The sequence below is a fragment of the Dasypus novemcinctus genome, chromosome 24 (assembly GCF_030445035.2).
Source record: "Dasypus novemcinctus isolate mDasNov1 chromosome 24, mDasNov1.1.hap2, whole genome shotgun sequence".
NCBI lineage: Eukaryota > Metazoa > Chordata > Mammalia > Cingulata > Dasypodidae > Dasypus > Dasypus novemcinctus.
In genome coordinates this window covers 18,631,244-18,644,710 of record NC_080696.1, presented here as the reverse complement: position 1 = coordinate 18,644,710, position 13,467 = coordinate 18,631,244, and the positions used below count along the sequence as shown (strand labels likewise).

At 39.5% G+C, this 13,467-nt stretch overlaps 2 protein-coding genes across 14 annotated transcripts in view; one reads left to right on the top strand and one right to left on the bottom strand.

The window, feature by feature from the left end:
- Positions 1 to 3,117, bottom strand: part of CFAP61 (cilia and flagella associated protein 61) — a 309,663-nt gene extending 306,546 nt beyond the window's left edge. For all 13 annotated transcript variants that reach the window (XM_058286761.1, XM_058286762.1, XM_058286763.1 and 10 more), the window contains exon 1: positions 3,025 to 3,117. The gene's annotated coding sequence lies outside the window, so the exon portion shown is untranslated. The remainder of the gene's footprint in view (positions 1 to 3,024) is intronic.
- Positions 3,118 to 3,125: 8 nt separating this feature from the next.
- The window catches only part of CRNKL1 (crooked neck pre-mRNA splicing factor 1), a 33,248-nt gene continuing 22,906 nt past the window's right edge, over positions 3,126 to 13,467 (top strand). The window contains exons 1-6 of the mRNA XM_004447748.5: positions 3,126 to 3,297; positions 4,158 to 4,310; positions 4,930 to 5,021; positions 5,842 to 6,000; positions 6,454 to 6,620; positions 12,352 to 12,530. Of these exons, the coding sequence (XP_004447805.1) occupies positions 3,247 to 3,297; positions 4,158 to 4,310; positions 4,930 to 5,021; positions 5,842 to 6,000; positions 6,454 to 6,620; positions 12,352 to 12,530 (801 nt within the window). The 5' untranslated portion in view covers positions 3,126 to 3,246. The remainder of the gene's footprint in view (positions 3,298 to 4,157; positions 4,311 to 4,929; positions 5,022 to 5,841; positions 6,001 to 6,453; positions 6,621 to 12,351; positions 12,531 to 13,467) is intronic.

Sequence of the window (13,467 nt, the reverse complement as noted above, 5' to 3'; positions counted from 1 at the left end):
AGAATAAATAAAATGTTTGAAAATAATGGCTAATAATTTTTTAGATTTGATGAAAGACCTGAATCTTCAGTTCTGAATAGGAAAATTTTTTTAAAAACCCTGAACACTTAGGAGGGAAACTACAAAACCTCAAAGACAAAGGGAAAGTCTCAAAAGCAACAAGATAAGAGACAAACTGCCTAGGAAAGAATAATAAAACTGAGAGCATATTTCTCATCAGCAACAACAGAAGCCAGCAGAACAGGAGTTGACAAATTTTTTTCTGTAAAGGGTCAAACAGTAATATTCTGGGCTTTATGAACCATTTTCTGTGCAATTATACAATTCAACTATTGTAGCACAGGCAGAGACAATACATACATGAGTGACCTTGCTATATTCCAATAAAACGTTATCTATAGATATTAAAATTTGACTTTCATATAATTTTCATGTCTCATGAAATAGTCATTTGAATTTTTTCAAGCATTTCAAAATGTGAAAAAAAAAAAAAATCTTAGCTCAAGCACTGTACAAAAACAGGGCATGGGCCAAATGTGACCCATGGCCTGAAGTCTGACAACCAATGGGACAGTATTTTTCAAATCTGAGGGAAAAATGATCATTAATTCAAAATTCTATACCTAGCTAAACAATCATCAAAAAATAAAGGTGAAATGACTGAGAGAAGACACCATTCAAAGAAAGTGGTTGAAATAACTAGCTATATGGAGCAGGTATACCTCAGTGGCTGAGTACCTGCCTTGCATGTACAAAGTCCTGGGTTCAATCCCCCATACTTTCTGAAAACAACAACAATAACAAACAATAGCAACAAACTAGTAAAAGATGTATTCCAGGAAAAAAACACAATAAAAATCAGAAAGGAGTGGAATGCAAGATACAGTGCTGAGGGAAAAAAAGGTAAATATGCAGATATATCTAAATAAGCATTGATGGTAAAAAGAAAAGTAATAATAATGATAAATTTTGCTTAAAAGAAAAATTGCACTAAATTACCAGAGAATGAAAACATATGAGATGGTGGGAAGCGGAGGTGGCTCAAGTGATTGACCTCCACCTACTACATGGGAGGTCCTAGGTTCAGTTCCTGGTGCCTCCAAAAGAAGATAAGCAAGACAGCAAGCTGACTCAACAGACTGGTGCAGTGAGCTGATGCAACAAGATGACACAACCAGAAACATAAGGAGAAAAACATGAGAGACACAAAAAACCAGGGAGCAGAGGTGGCTCAAGTGATTACGTGCCTCCCTCCCACATGGGAGGTCATGGGTTCCATTCCTGGTGCCTCCTAAAAGGCAGGCAGACAGCAAGCACAAAACAACAAGGGGGTAAGGAGAAATAAATTTAAAAAATAAATCTTAAAAAAAAAAATCACACAAAAAAAACCATATGAGATGGAAGCATGGCAAACAGAAGTAAAGCATTCTAAGGTATCTTTGAGAAGAGGCTAGAGACGATTAACTTTGTTAAATCAATTATACATAGCTACAAATTTAAGGAAAATCACTAATCTAGCTTTATTTAACAGCTATTTGTCTATTCTGTTACTTGACTTCTTTATGATATTTTATAGTGATATATAATCTCGTTTGGTTTATTTAAATTTTGGAAAGAGAAATAATTTTAAAATATTTAAAAATAATATAAATGGTACAGAGCTGTAACAACTATTTTGATGTTGACTATAAATGGTTGCAGTTTTAGAAATCTGCTTAATTTTTTTTTAGAAATCAATATCTGCATAGGTAGAACAAATATACTTGATATTACTACATATATAAAAATATAAATATATTTTTGGCAAACACCAAAGAGACTTGCAACTGTCAAAATTTTCAACCATTTGCTTGCACATAATTCATTTTTCTGCTTTTGAATACAGGTCAAGAATTATACCAGTTAACATTTACTGAGCACTTTACATAATTTTTCTCTTTAATCCCTGTAAAATAAATATTATTATGCTGTTCTTATTGTTAAGGACGTCAAGACTAAAAGAATTCCATGGAGCCTAGAGTGATTACAACTGAAAGTGGGAGGATTGCATCCAGCATCCGTGTGGAATCTGAGCCTCCTCTTGACATAGAGGTGCAATGGACACAACCAATCCAATGTCCACATAGAAAAGGTGGCTGATGGGTATGGGGAAAGGCAGGAAGAGATGAGAGGTGGAGGCGTCTTTGGGACATGGAGCTGCCCTGGATGGTGCTTCAGGGGCAATCACCGGACATTGTAAATCCTCACAGGGCCCACTGGATGGAATGGGGGAGAGTATGGGCCATGATGTGGACCACTGACCATGAGGTGCAGAGGTGCCCAAAGATGTACTAACCAAATGCAATGGATGTGTCATGATGATGGGGATGAGTGTTGCTGGGGGGGGGAGAGGTGGGGTGGGGGTGGTGGGGTTGAATGGGACCTCATATATATATATTTTTTTAATGTAATATTATTACAAAGTAAATAAAAAAATAAAAAATAAAAAAATAAAAAAATAAATTAAAAAAAAAGACTAAAAGAATTACTATAAATAAGGCACACTCACAGAGAATTTAAACATCTGTTTATCTGACCACAAGGTTGTGTGATTTGCTAGTCATTCCTCTTCTTTTCATTTTTCTTTGTGATTAATATCTGGCCTCAAAATATCTTCTGCTATGTTTAACTCCGAACCTTACTACTAATTGTTTAGGCACAATTGTCCAGAAACCCTAGGGGAGTGGGCCTCAGAAAGGAAGAGACAACAAAGCCCAGAATGCAACGCAGTACCGAGTCGCCCAGGAGCGCAGTAGCCCGCCGATGGGCATGCTGGGAGTCGTAGTTTCCTGGCCGCCCTCTGGTCTCCCGCGCTCGCGAGCATCCGAATAGGAGCTCTGTCCCTCCTCTCCTTGCTCAGTCCCCAGTTTCGACGACCTGGCAGATCCACTCTTTCGCACATGCCCGGAGGCTGCCCTAGGAATGCGCCCCTGGCACCCTGGACCCAGTCTCCGCGTCCCTCCCATCCAGGCTGACACTACCTACCTCACCCGCCTCTTCGGAGGACGCGCGGCCTGGTTACCACAGAAACGGCGCCGCCTCCGTCACGGCGCGTGCTAGAGGTCAAAAGTCGGCAAGTCAGTTCCGGCTCCGGTTCCGGGTTACTGCTTGTTGTCAGAAAGCTTAGGAGGGTTGGGCGAATAGTCGAGTCCGTTTTCGGGGTCGCAGCGGGTCGCAGGGGAGCGCCCGGAGCCCGCTGCTGCAGACATGGCGGCCTCCACCGCAGCCGGAAAGCAACGGATTCCCAAAGTGGCCAAAGTAGGTGATAGCCACGGGGCTTTGTGGGAAAGGGCCTGGAAGAGAGAGGCTTCCCCCAGCCCCAGCCTCCCTGGTGCCCCGGGCGGGTGCGAATGTTGTCCGGAGAGTAGGGCCATCCCGCGTAGGGCCGAGCGGGGAGAGGACAGGGAAGGTCAGCCTGTGGTCGGGCCCGGGTTCTCGTCACCCCAGAGCAAGAACCGCGTTGGCATGGCCTTCGCTCTGGGGAGGTGCTTTTGCGGGCGTGGGGAGGGGTCTTGAAGCACAGATTTACTAAACCAGGTTCTGGGGTACCCGCTGAGGAGTTTCTGCTCTAATGAGGGCATGAGCATTACTAAAATAAGACGCAGTACAAGTAAATTTTGCCACTCAGGCGAAGTGGAAGATACCATGGGTGAGAACAAGGGAGCTGTGTGAGGGGAATGTTGCAGAGAAAAACTTTGCCGAGGAATTGACTTCAAAGCTGAGACTTGAAGGCTGAATAGGAGTTAGCCCAACTTAGAGTGGAAGGAGTAAGAGTAGATGACAGGGGTTATGGAGTGGTATAAATGGAATTAATTAAACAGTAAGTGTGGTATTATCTAATAGTTCCATCCATGGCTGGTACTTACAGAGTGCTTAAATGTGGCAGGCTTTGTGTTCAGCCTTTACAGATACTGTACTTCCTGTCTCGAGCTTGGTATTTATGTCTCTAGATATTTTTTCTTTGTAATCACATGGAAAAATGGGACCCTGTCATACAAACAGGACATCTAGTAATAATACTTATGACATTAACATCCTAACAAATGTTTTGTTTTATTTTATTTAAACCTGTGTGAAGAGCACCTACCAAAAACCAGAAATGTCTTCTGTCTTAACAGGTTAAAAACAAAGCCCCAGCTGAGGTACAGATAACTGCTGAACAGCTCTTAAGAGAGGCTAAAGAAAGAGAACTTGAGCTTCTTCCACCTCCGCCTCAACAGAAGATCACAGATGAAGAAGAGTTAAATGACTACAAACTAAGGAAAAGGAAGGTCAGTCCATGCGATATCTTTCAGAGAGTCTGTCAGTATTGATTACAATGTATAGGTCACAGTTTGAAAAGTTCCACATTGGTTTAGAGAGTCTATAAGATAAGAACAAAGGTTAATGTTTCTGAACACATGAATAATAGAACTCTGGTTACCATATAACTGCATTTTGCTGAACTATTTTAAAAAATATGCCACAAGTTGTCTGTTTTAAAGTATCAAGAAATTAAATCCACCAGAGGTACATTTTTGATGCCTAATTGAAGATTGGTGGAAAAACTGACAGCTATGAGAAGAGTGTACTTAGCAAGACTGCATTAAGTACATCTGTTTGTCCTTCCTTCTGTGTTAAGATTTAAGGAAACAGGAGAAAATAGTGACCATTCTGCTAACAGTTCTTTATATCTAAAGTTTTCTTTTTGTCTGCATGTAAGACTTTAGAGAGTCTAATCTTCTTTAATGGGTTTCTTATTTCTCAAGGATTCCAGGATGTACTTCTCTTCAATAAGAAAAAAATACATTTTTTATACTTTTTTGTATTTATTAATACAAGGAATAATAAACAAAGGGTGAAGTCATTTTTAGTTGTTTTCTCTTTAATTTGACCCTTGCCTTCTTCCAGACTTTTGAAGATAACATAAGGAAAAACAGGACTGTGATTAGTAATTGGATAAAATACGCACAATGGGAAGAGAGTCTAAAGGAGATTCAAAGGTAAAATTACTGAGTATAATTTTCTATATTATTATATGATAACATGGAATTGAAAAGTTAAAGCCTAAGTAAAATTAGTGCCTTTGGCAATAGTTTTTAAATGGTGTTCCATGGAACTCAGGAGTTCCTTTGAGGGGCCTCAGGAGCAGGAGCACTGTGTCTTGGAGGTAGTGATGAGATTGTATTGGAGGTAGTGATGAGAAGAGGCTGTACGGGGCAGGTATTACCACTGCCACACAATCTACAACTAGAGAAGCTAAGGTTCATCTGCCTCCTATATAGGGAGATGTTTTAAAATAAAAAAAAGTGTTCTACTGAAAACCAGTGGCCAACAAGATAAAAAATCTGAGTGTGATCTGTTATTATAACCTGGTGCTTCTGTTGACCAGCCTTTTTACAATCTCCTAGGACTGTCCCTGAACTTATCATGCCTCCTTACTTCCTTACCTGGTTGTTCTTTGCCTGGAATGAGCACCTCTTGGTAAACTATAACTTCCCTCAAGTTCTTAATTCTGGAGTTTCCTCCTACTTAGTCTTTTCCACAAGGCATTTTCATTTCTTCTTCCTCTCCGCTTCCTTGTATAGATCTTGATTATAACATTTATCACATTGTGTTATAATTAGATGCTTGATTGTCTTTTTATGAGCCTGTGTAAGGTCCTTGAGAAAAAGGAGTTTTATGTTTTCACCATTCTATGCCCAGAACCTGGCTTATGGTAGACACCCACTAAAACAGGAGGATATAACAGGTAATTTGAAATACTTGCCATGTGTGATGCGTGTACTACTTTTTATGCCCTTTCAAATCTTGCTTCTTAAGGGCTCGATCCATATACGAGCGTGCTTTAGATGTGGACTATCGAAATATTACACTGTGGTTGAAATATGCAGAAATGGAAATGAAGAATCGCCAGGTCAACCATGCCCGAAATATCTGGGACCGGGCTATAACAACTCTTCCGCGAGTCAACCAGTTCTGGTAAGTTCCTGATGTAACACAAAATAGTTTTATGTACACAAGAAAAGTTGCACATTTTTGTATATTAATTTTATTTACATAGTTAGGATTTTTGTATGTATTTGGTTTTATATCCTTCATTTTCTTTATAGGTAATTTTTAATATTGCATAGTCTGTCATAATCACAGTGTTTAATAGCTGTGTAATCAAAACCAAAACTCTGCCATCTTTTATGCATAAGAAACTTACAGTCAAACTAGCAGTTTTTATGGAAAAAAATACCCTTTTTTCCCAGTGGTGCATCCTTTTTCAGATTTATATTTTAATTTAAAAAAATGTTTGATTTAACCTTTAAGGAGCAGAAAGCCCTAAACCTTCACATTTATAACAAAGGAAGAACTAGGAATGACTCGAGCATTTTCCCCCTAAGTCCTTTTGTCCACAACAGATATTTTTGGATTATTTTGATATAGGTACAAGTATACATACATGGAGGAGATGCTGGGGAACATTGCCGGTGCACGGCAGGTGTTTGAGCGCTGGATGGAATGGCAGCCTGAGGAGCAAGCCTGGCACTCCTACATCAACTTTGAGCTGAGATACAAAGAGGTGGATCGGGCCCGTACCATTTATGAACGATATATCCTTTAGACAAGGTCAAAGGGGGACCATTATTGACCTGGCTGCTACTCCCCACATGGAGATGTAGTCATTTACACTAGACCAGAAGTAAAGGATATGAGTCTCATCTGCTTCATAAGCTATATATCTATATATACATACACATATGTATTTTTTCCTATGGACAGAGTGTGGCCAAAATGAAAGTTTGTGGTCTGGGTAATTGTTTTAAGTCTTTTCCATAAAGCTTTGGATTTAAAGCACTAAAGCGGTAGTGCCTTAAGGAAAGTGATGTGTTAAGGTCCTGGTTGCTATAGCCAGTCCTGTTTTTCTAAGGTTTGTGTTAGTCTCTAGCACTGTACTGGAGTCTGAATCCAAAGCTCTGATGCTTATGAACCATGTGGCCTCAGCAAGTCATTCACCTCTGAGCCTTGGTGCACTCATCTGTAAAGCAAGGATAAAATTACTTACTGTTGACTGATTTGTGAGGAGTAGATGATACATTTGAAAGCACTTGTAGAAACTGAAACATTGAACAATTTTTTTGTTGTTAGAGAACTTGCAGGTTACAAAACAATCATGCATAAACTCAGGATTCCCATATACCACATTTTAACACCTGGCATTGATGTGGAACATTTGTTAAAATTGATGAAAACACATGTTTATAATTTTACTATTAATGTGTCCATAGTTTAACATAGGGTTCACAATTTGTGTTGTGCAATTCCATGGATTTTTTTTTTTAATACTTATTCTAGTTGCACATTTACAACCTAAACTTTCTTCTTTTAACCACATTCAAATATATAATTACATTCATAGTGTTAAGCTAATATTACCATATTCATTACCAAAATTTTTATAGTCCCAAGTAGAAATTCTGTACATTTTAAATTTCCACTCCTTATTCCCTATCCCCACCCTGTCAGTGGGCAACCTGTAGCCTAGATTCTGACTTGGTGAGTTTGCTTATTCTAATTGTTTTGTATCAATGAGATGATACAATATTTGTCCTTTTATGTCTGACTTATTTTACTCAACTTGATGTCTTAAAGGTTCATCCATGTTGTCACACATGTATCAGAACTTCATCCTTTTTATGGCTGAATAATACTCCATTGTGGGTATATACCACATTTTGTTTATCAGTTGATTTGGACATTTGGGTAGGTTCCATATTTTGACAATTGTGCATAATGCTACTATGAACATCAGTGTGAAATACCTTTTCAAATCCCTACTTTCATTTCTTTTGGGTATGCTTAGAAATGGGATTGCTGGGTCACATGGGAATTCTATGCTTAACTTTCTGAGAAACTACCAAGCTGTCTTCCATAGCAGCTATACTATTTTACATTCCCACCAGCAATGAATGAGTTTTCCTATATCTCCACATTCTCTCCAACCATAGCAATTTTCTGTTTTTTAGTAGTAGCCATTCTGCTGGGTGTGAAATGTATCTCGTTGTGTATTTTGTTTTTTGTTTTGTTTTGTTTTTGAGGTACCAGGTCCTGGGGTTTGAACCTGGGACCTCGTATGTAGGAAACTGGCTCTCAACCACTGTCATATATCGGCTTCCCTAAGTTGGTTTTGTTGTTTGTTTTTGTTTTTTAGGAGGCATGGGAACCAAACTCAGGACCTTCCATGTGGGAGATGGGAGCTCAACCATTTGAGCCACATCTGTTCCTACTCATTGTGGTTTTGATTTGCATTTCCCTAATGGCTAATGATGTTGAGCATCTTTTCATGTGCTTTCTGGCCATTTGTATATCTTTGGAGAAATATCTATTCAAGTTTCTTTTTTTTTTTTTTTTAATTTATTTTATTTATTTCCCCCCCTCCCCCCCCCGTTCCCCCATTGTTTGCTCTCTATGTCCATTTGCTGTATGTTCTTCTGTGTCTGCTTGTATTCTTATAATTCAGCTCTGGGAACCAATCCTGGGACTTTCAGAGTGGGAGAGAGGCAATTCCTCTTTTGCACCACCTCAGCTCCCTGTTCTGCTACATCTGCTTGTTTTCTCTCTGTGTCTCTTGTTGCATCATCTTGCTGCACCAACTCTCCATGTCGGCCGGCACTCCTGCACAGGGCAGCTTTCCCACATGGGGGGCATTCCCACACAGGGTGATACTCGTGCACGGGGTGGCATTCCCGCATGGGCTGGCACTCTGCATGGGCCAGCTCGCTGCATGGGCCAGTTTGCCCTCAGCAGGAGGCCCTGGGCATTGAACCCTGGACCTCCTATATGGTAGACGGGAGCCCAGTTGGTTGAGCCACATCCATTTCCCGTATTCAAGGGTTTTTTTAACCATTTTTTAAATTGGATTGTTTGTCATTTTGTTGTTGAGTTAAAGGATTGTAAATGGAATTTTCTTCTTATTTCTTCCAATTGTTCATTGCTAGTGTATAGAAACACTACTGATTTTTGGGTGTTAATCTTATATCTTGCCACTTTGCTGAATTTATTAGCTCTAGGAGCTTTGTTGCAGATTTTTTCTGTATATAGGATCATGCCATCTGCAAGTAGGGAAAATTTACTTCTTCTTTTTCATATAGATGCCTTTTATTTCTTTTTCTTGCTTAACTGCTCTGGCTGGAACTTCCAGTTATGCCACTTTGAACCAGTGTCTACGGTCCTTTCCTTTCAGTCTGAAGAACTCCCTTTAATATTACTTGTAGAGCAAATCTAGTGTTGATGAATTCCTTCAGCTTTTGTTTATCTAGGAACGTCTTAATTTCCACTTTATTTTTGAAGACAGTCTGGCCAGATATATGATTCTTGGTTTGCAATTGTTTTCTTTCAGCACTTTAAGTAATTCAACCTTCTGCCTTCTGCCTCCACAGTTTCTGATGAAGAACTGACACTTAATCTAATTGGTCTCCCTTGTACAAAACATGTTGCTTTTCTCCTGCAGCTTCTATAACTCTGTCCTTATTCTTTGCATTTGGCAGATTGATCAGTATGTTACAGCATGTGTTTTTCTTCAAATTTATCCTATTTGGTGTTCGCTGGTTTCTTGGATGCACATAGTCACATCTTTTGCCAAGTTTGGGAAGTTTTGTGTCATTTTTCCTTTGACTATTCCTTTTGCCCCTTTCTCTCTTCTCCTTCTGAGACTCCCATAATGTGTATATTGATATATTTGATAGCATCCTAGAGGTCTCTTAGGCTATTTTTGCTTTTTATAATTATTGCTTTCTGCTTCTCAGCCTTATTCCAATTGCCTTTGAGTTTGTTGATTGTTTCCCTGCTAGCTCCATTCTGCTGTTGAAACCCTCCTGGGAATTTTTCAATTTTTGTGGTCTTCAACTCCCATGATTCTGTTTCCTTTTTAAAACTTCTTTGTTTAAAAATCTTTGAAGTTTTTTTTTTTTTAAGTCTTAGCCTAGTCTGTCTATAGTCTTATCCTCTTCATTAGTGTTTTCTGGATTTTATCCTCTTCTTTTGGATGGGTCATCATTTTCTCTTTCTTTGTCTTATAATCTTTTACTGCACAATATATTTTTTGTGGTTTTTTTATTAGTTTTTTTTTGCACACTGTATGTTTTAATATTTTAAAATACTAAATCTGGGTTTTTTCCCTGAGAAGTCTTATTTCTTGAGCTTGTAACCAGGTGAGGATATGACAGATTTTCTCGTCAGTCAGTCCTCCTTTCAGGAAGGTCAGTTCAAGGCAAATGCCAAGTGCATGGTCTTCCCTGTCTTTTCCAGTCCTTTGCCTTTTCTTGGCTTTGCTTGGTAGTGGCTTAGGAGTTCCCTGCTTACAGAAGTTTGAATTCCCCCCCTCTTTCTTGGGAGACAGTCCTTCTCCCTCTCCTGGGTGTTCCACTGGCAGGCTTCAAGCAGGTAAACCTTTGCCCCAGGCCATCCCCCTCAGTTTTTGGTTTTTTTTTTTATTTGTTTTGGTTTTTGCTTTTGTTTTTTTTTCAGGTACCAGGGGCAGGGGATTGAACCTGGGACCTTGTATGGGAAACTGGTGTTCAACCACTGAGCCACATTGGCTTTCCTGAGTTGGTTTTATCATTTGTTTTGCTTGTGTTTTGCTTTTTTTGTTGTTTTGTTTTTTTCAGGAGTCACCAGGAACTGAACCGGGGACCTCCCATTGGGAGGTGGGAACTCAAATATTTGAACCACATCTGCTCCCCTGCTCAGTTGTTTCTTACTCTGCTTTGGTTGTCTATAGCTGTTTTTATATATATAGGGCAATGCAGGAGAGGAGTTTCTCAAGTCAGTCTTTCCTAGGTGGAACAAGGCCAGGGTCCTACAGAGGGAGTGCAGGCCAGCTCCAGAGTACCCTTGAGAGGTGACAAGGGAGGGACCAGGAAGGGCACCAGGAGCTTCCTCCACAACTCCCCAAAGCTGTATTTTCTTGACATGCCCAGTAAATGCAACCCTTCAAATGTCCTCTGCAGCTCTGAGGAAGTGGAGCGTTTTTAAGTCTTCTCTGTCACCTGTGTCTGAGACAGGTTGGAACAATGGCTGCCCTCAGAACCAGGCCCCCAAATTCACTGATCAAAATCTGTTATCACTTATCTGCCTGTGCCCACCTCAGATCTTGGAGAAGTGGGTTTTTATGTCTTTTTTGTACCAGCAAGCCACGCCACAGGCCAGACCCCTACTTTGGCCTGCGGCAAGAGTGAGGGATGGATGCCCGTAACAGCTGCTTAGAGAGAGCAATTTTTTTTTTTTAAAGAGGTACCAGGCATTGAATCCAGGACCTCAAGTATATGAAATAGGTGCTCAACCACTGGGCTACACCTGCTCCCCTGCAAAGAACAATTTACTGTTTTTTACCATAATTTACCAGGCTCTTTTCCCCACTCTTCCCCAGATGTTGAACACTTTCTCAGAGTTCTACTGGACTTCAGAGTTTTGAAATAGTAGATTCAGGCAGTTCCTGCCTGTTTATTAGTTTTTCTGGTGGAAGGACTGATTCCTGGAACTTCCTACTCCACTATTTTCCCACAGTCTGACATTGTGCAATTTTAAGATCTTAATTATCTTTACTCGCTTTAATATCATTAATGTAGGAAAAGCTTTTGTAGCACTTGCTATGTACTAGGCTTTGTTTTAAGCACTTTACAAACATTAGGTCCTTTTGTCCTCATGACTCCCCTGTGATATGGAACCTACTCCATTCTACAGATGAGGAAACTGAGGCATAGGAGATTAAGTAGCTTGCCCACAATCTCACAGGTAGCAGTGAAGGTGGCATTTAAACCCAGTAGGGCAGCTTTAGAGCTGTGCTTTAACCTCTTTGCCATATTTTGAATAGATGACTACTGTTAAAACTAATGATTTCCTCAAGGAGGGAAGTTTAAAAGTAGGTATCTCCTTTTAAGAAATAAAATGATAATTCAAAACTTTCTGTTTTGCTTCTAGTTAACAATTTTCTTTTTGTGGCATACTAATTTTTCTTAATGTTTAATTCAAGTATTAATGTTTATCGAGCCTATAACAATTATTTGGGCCAGAAACTATGCTGAGTACTTTGAATACATTTTCTCATTTAAAGCTGGCAATAATGTAAGCACTGAAAAATGATAGAGGTAAACAAGACATGGTCCCCATCCTCACAGAGAGTCACACTCTGTGTCCTTGTGTGTTTTAATATCCTTATAGTTGTAGTTTGGAGTTTGCATTGTTGCGTTTTTCTTTTCTTTCCTTTTTTGTTTGTTTGTTTGATAAAGCCACCTGCTCAGGACTTCCACTGCTGTCTTGCCTAGTATTTCCTTAATTCCTCTTCACTTGTTCTTGTACACCCTGATGTCAAGAACTGGATCAAGTATGCCCGCTTTGAAGAAAAACATGGTTATTTTGCCCATGCACGGAAAGTGTACGAGAGAGCTGTTGAATTCTTTGGAGATGAGCATATGGATGAACACCTTTATGTCGCCTTTGCCAAATTTGAAGAAAATCAGAAAGAAGTAAGTATGCTTAACTCAATTACATTGAAAAACAACTTAGAAAAGATTACTTCTTACGCCCATTGAGTTCATTTTCATTTTTTTCTTATTCACTTATCCTGGGAGAAAATGTTTTTAAAATACAGAGCACATAGTTTCACAAAGTAGACATAGATTTGTCGCTAAGCTATAGGTTGGGAGCTGAGTTTTTATAGATTCTATTATAACTCTTTTCTTGTCTCTTGTCTGAAAATTAAGCTTTTAAATCTGACAGTAAAAACCAAGAGTCATTTGGAATCCATATTAAAGAACTTTACAGGTAATAAACCTGGGAAACAAAAAACCCAGAGCTCTCAGAATAGAAAAGAGAATTAGAATGATAACAGATATTATCCCACAAATAAGTCAGTTATTTTCTTCCATGATATATAGAAAATAACCCCTTAAGGTTGTTTAAATAATACCTAGTCAATAGAGGGAACAGAGGTCTCAATGTAGGGTCTTGCACAACTCATGACAGGGATTTCAGATTTTATTCTAAGGGCAGTAGGAAGCATTAAAGGGTTTTAAGTTGGAGAGTGATAGGACAGAATTTATTTATAACTTAAAGAACACCTTTAGTTAATTCACAGAGAGGGTATTAGGGGTCAAGGTGCTGGCAAAAATGGAAGCAGGGGCTCCACTGTTGAGAATTTAGAAATGGTCCAGGTAAGAAATGGAGATAGGTCAGTGGGGCGATGGGGAGAAGTAAGGGACGGGGAGAAGTCAAGGAGGTTGAAATGGCAGGGCTTGTTGGTTGAGTGAATGTAGAGAATGAGAAAAGGAGAGGAATCAAGGACTCCTGGGTGTTTGGAGGAGGAACATGACTGTACATGTTGCTGCTAAAATGGGCAAGACTGGGAAAAACCCAGGTTTTGTGAGAAGATAATAGGAGCTCAGTTTTGGGATTCTTTTGTCT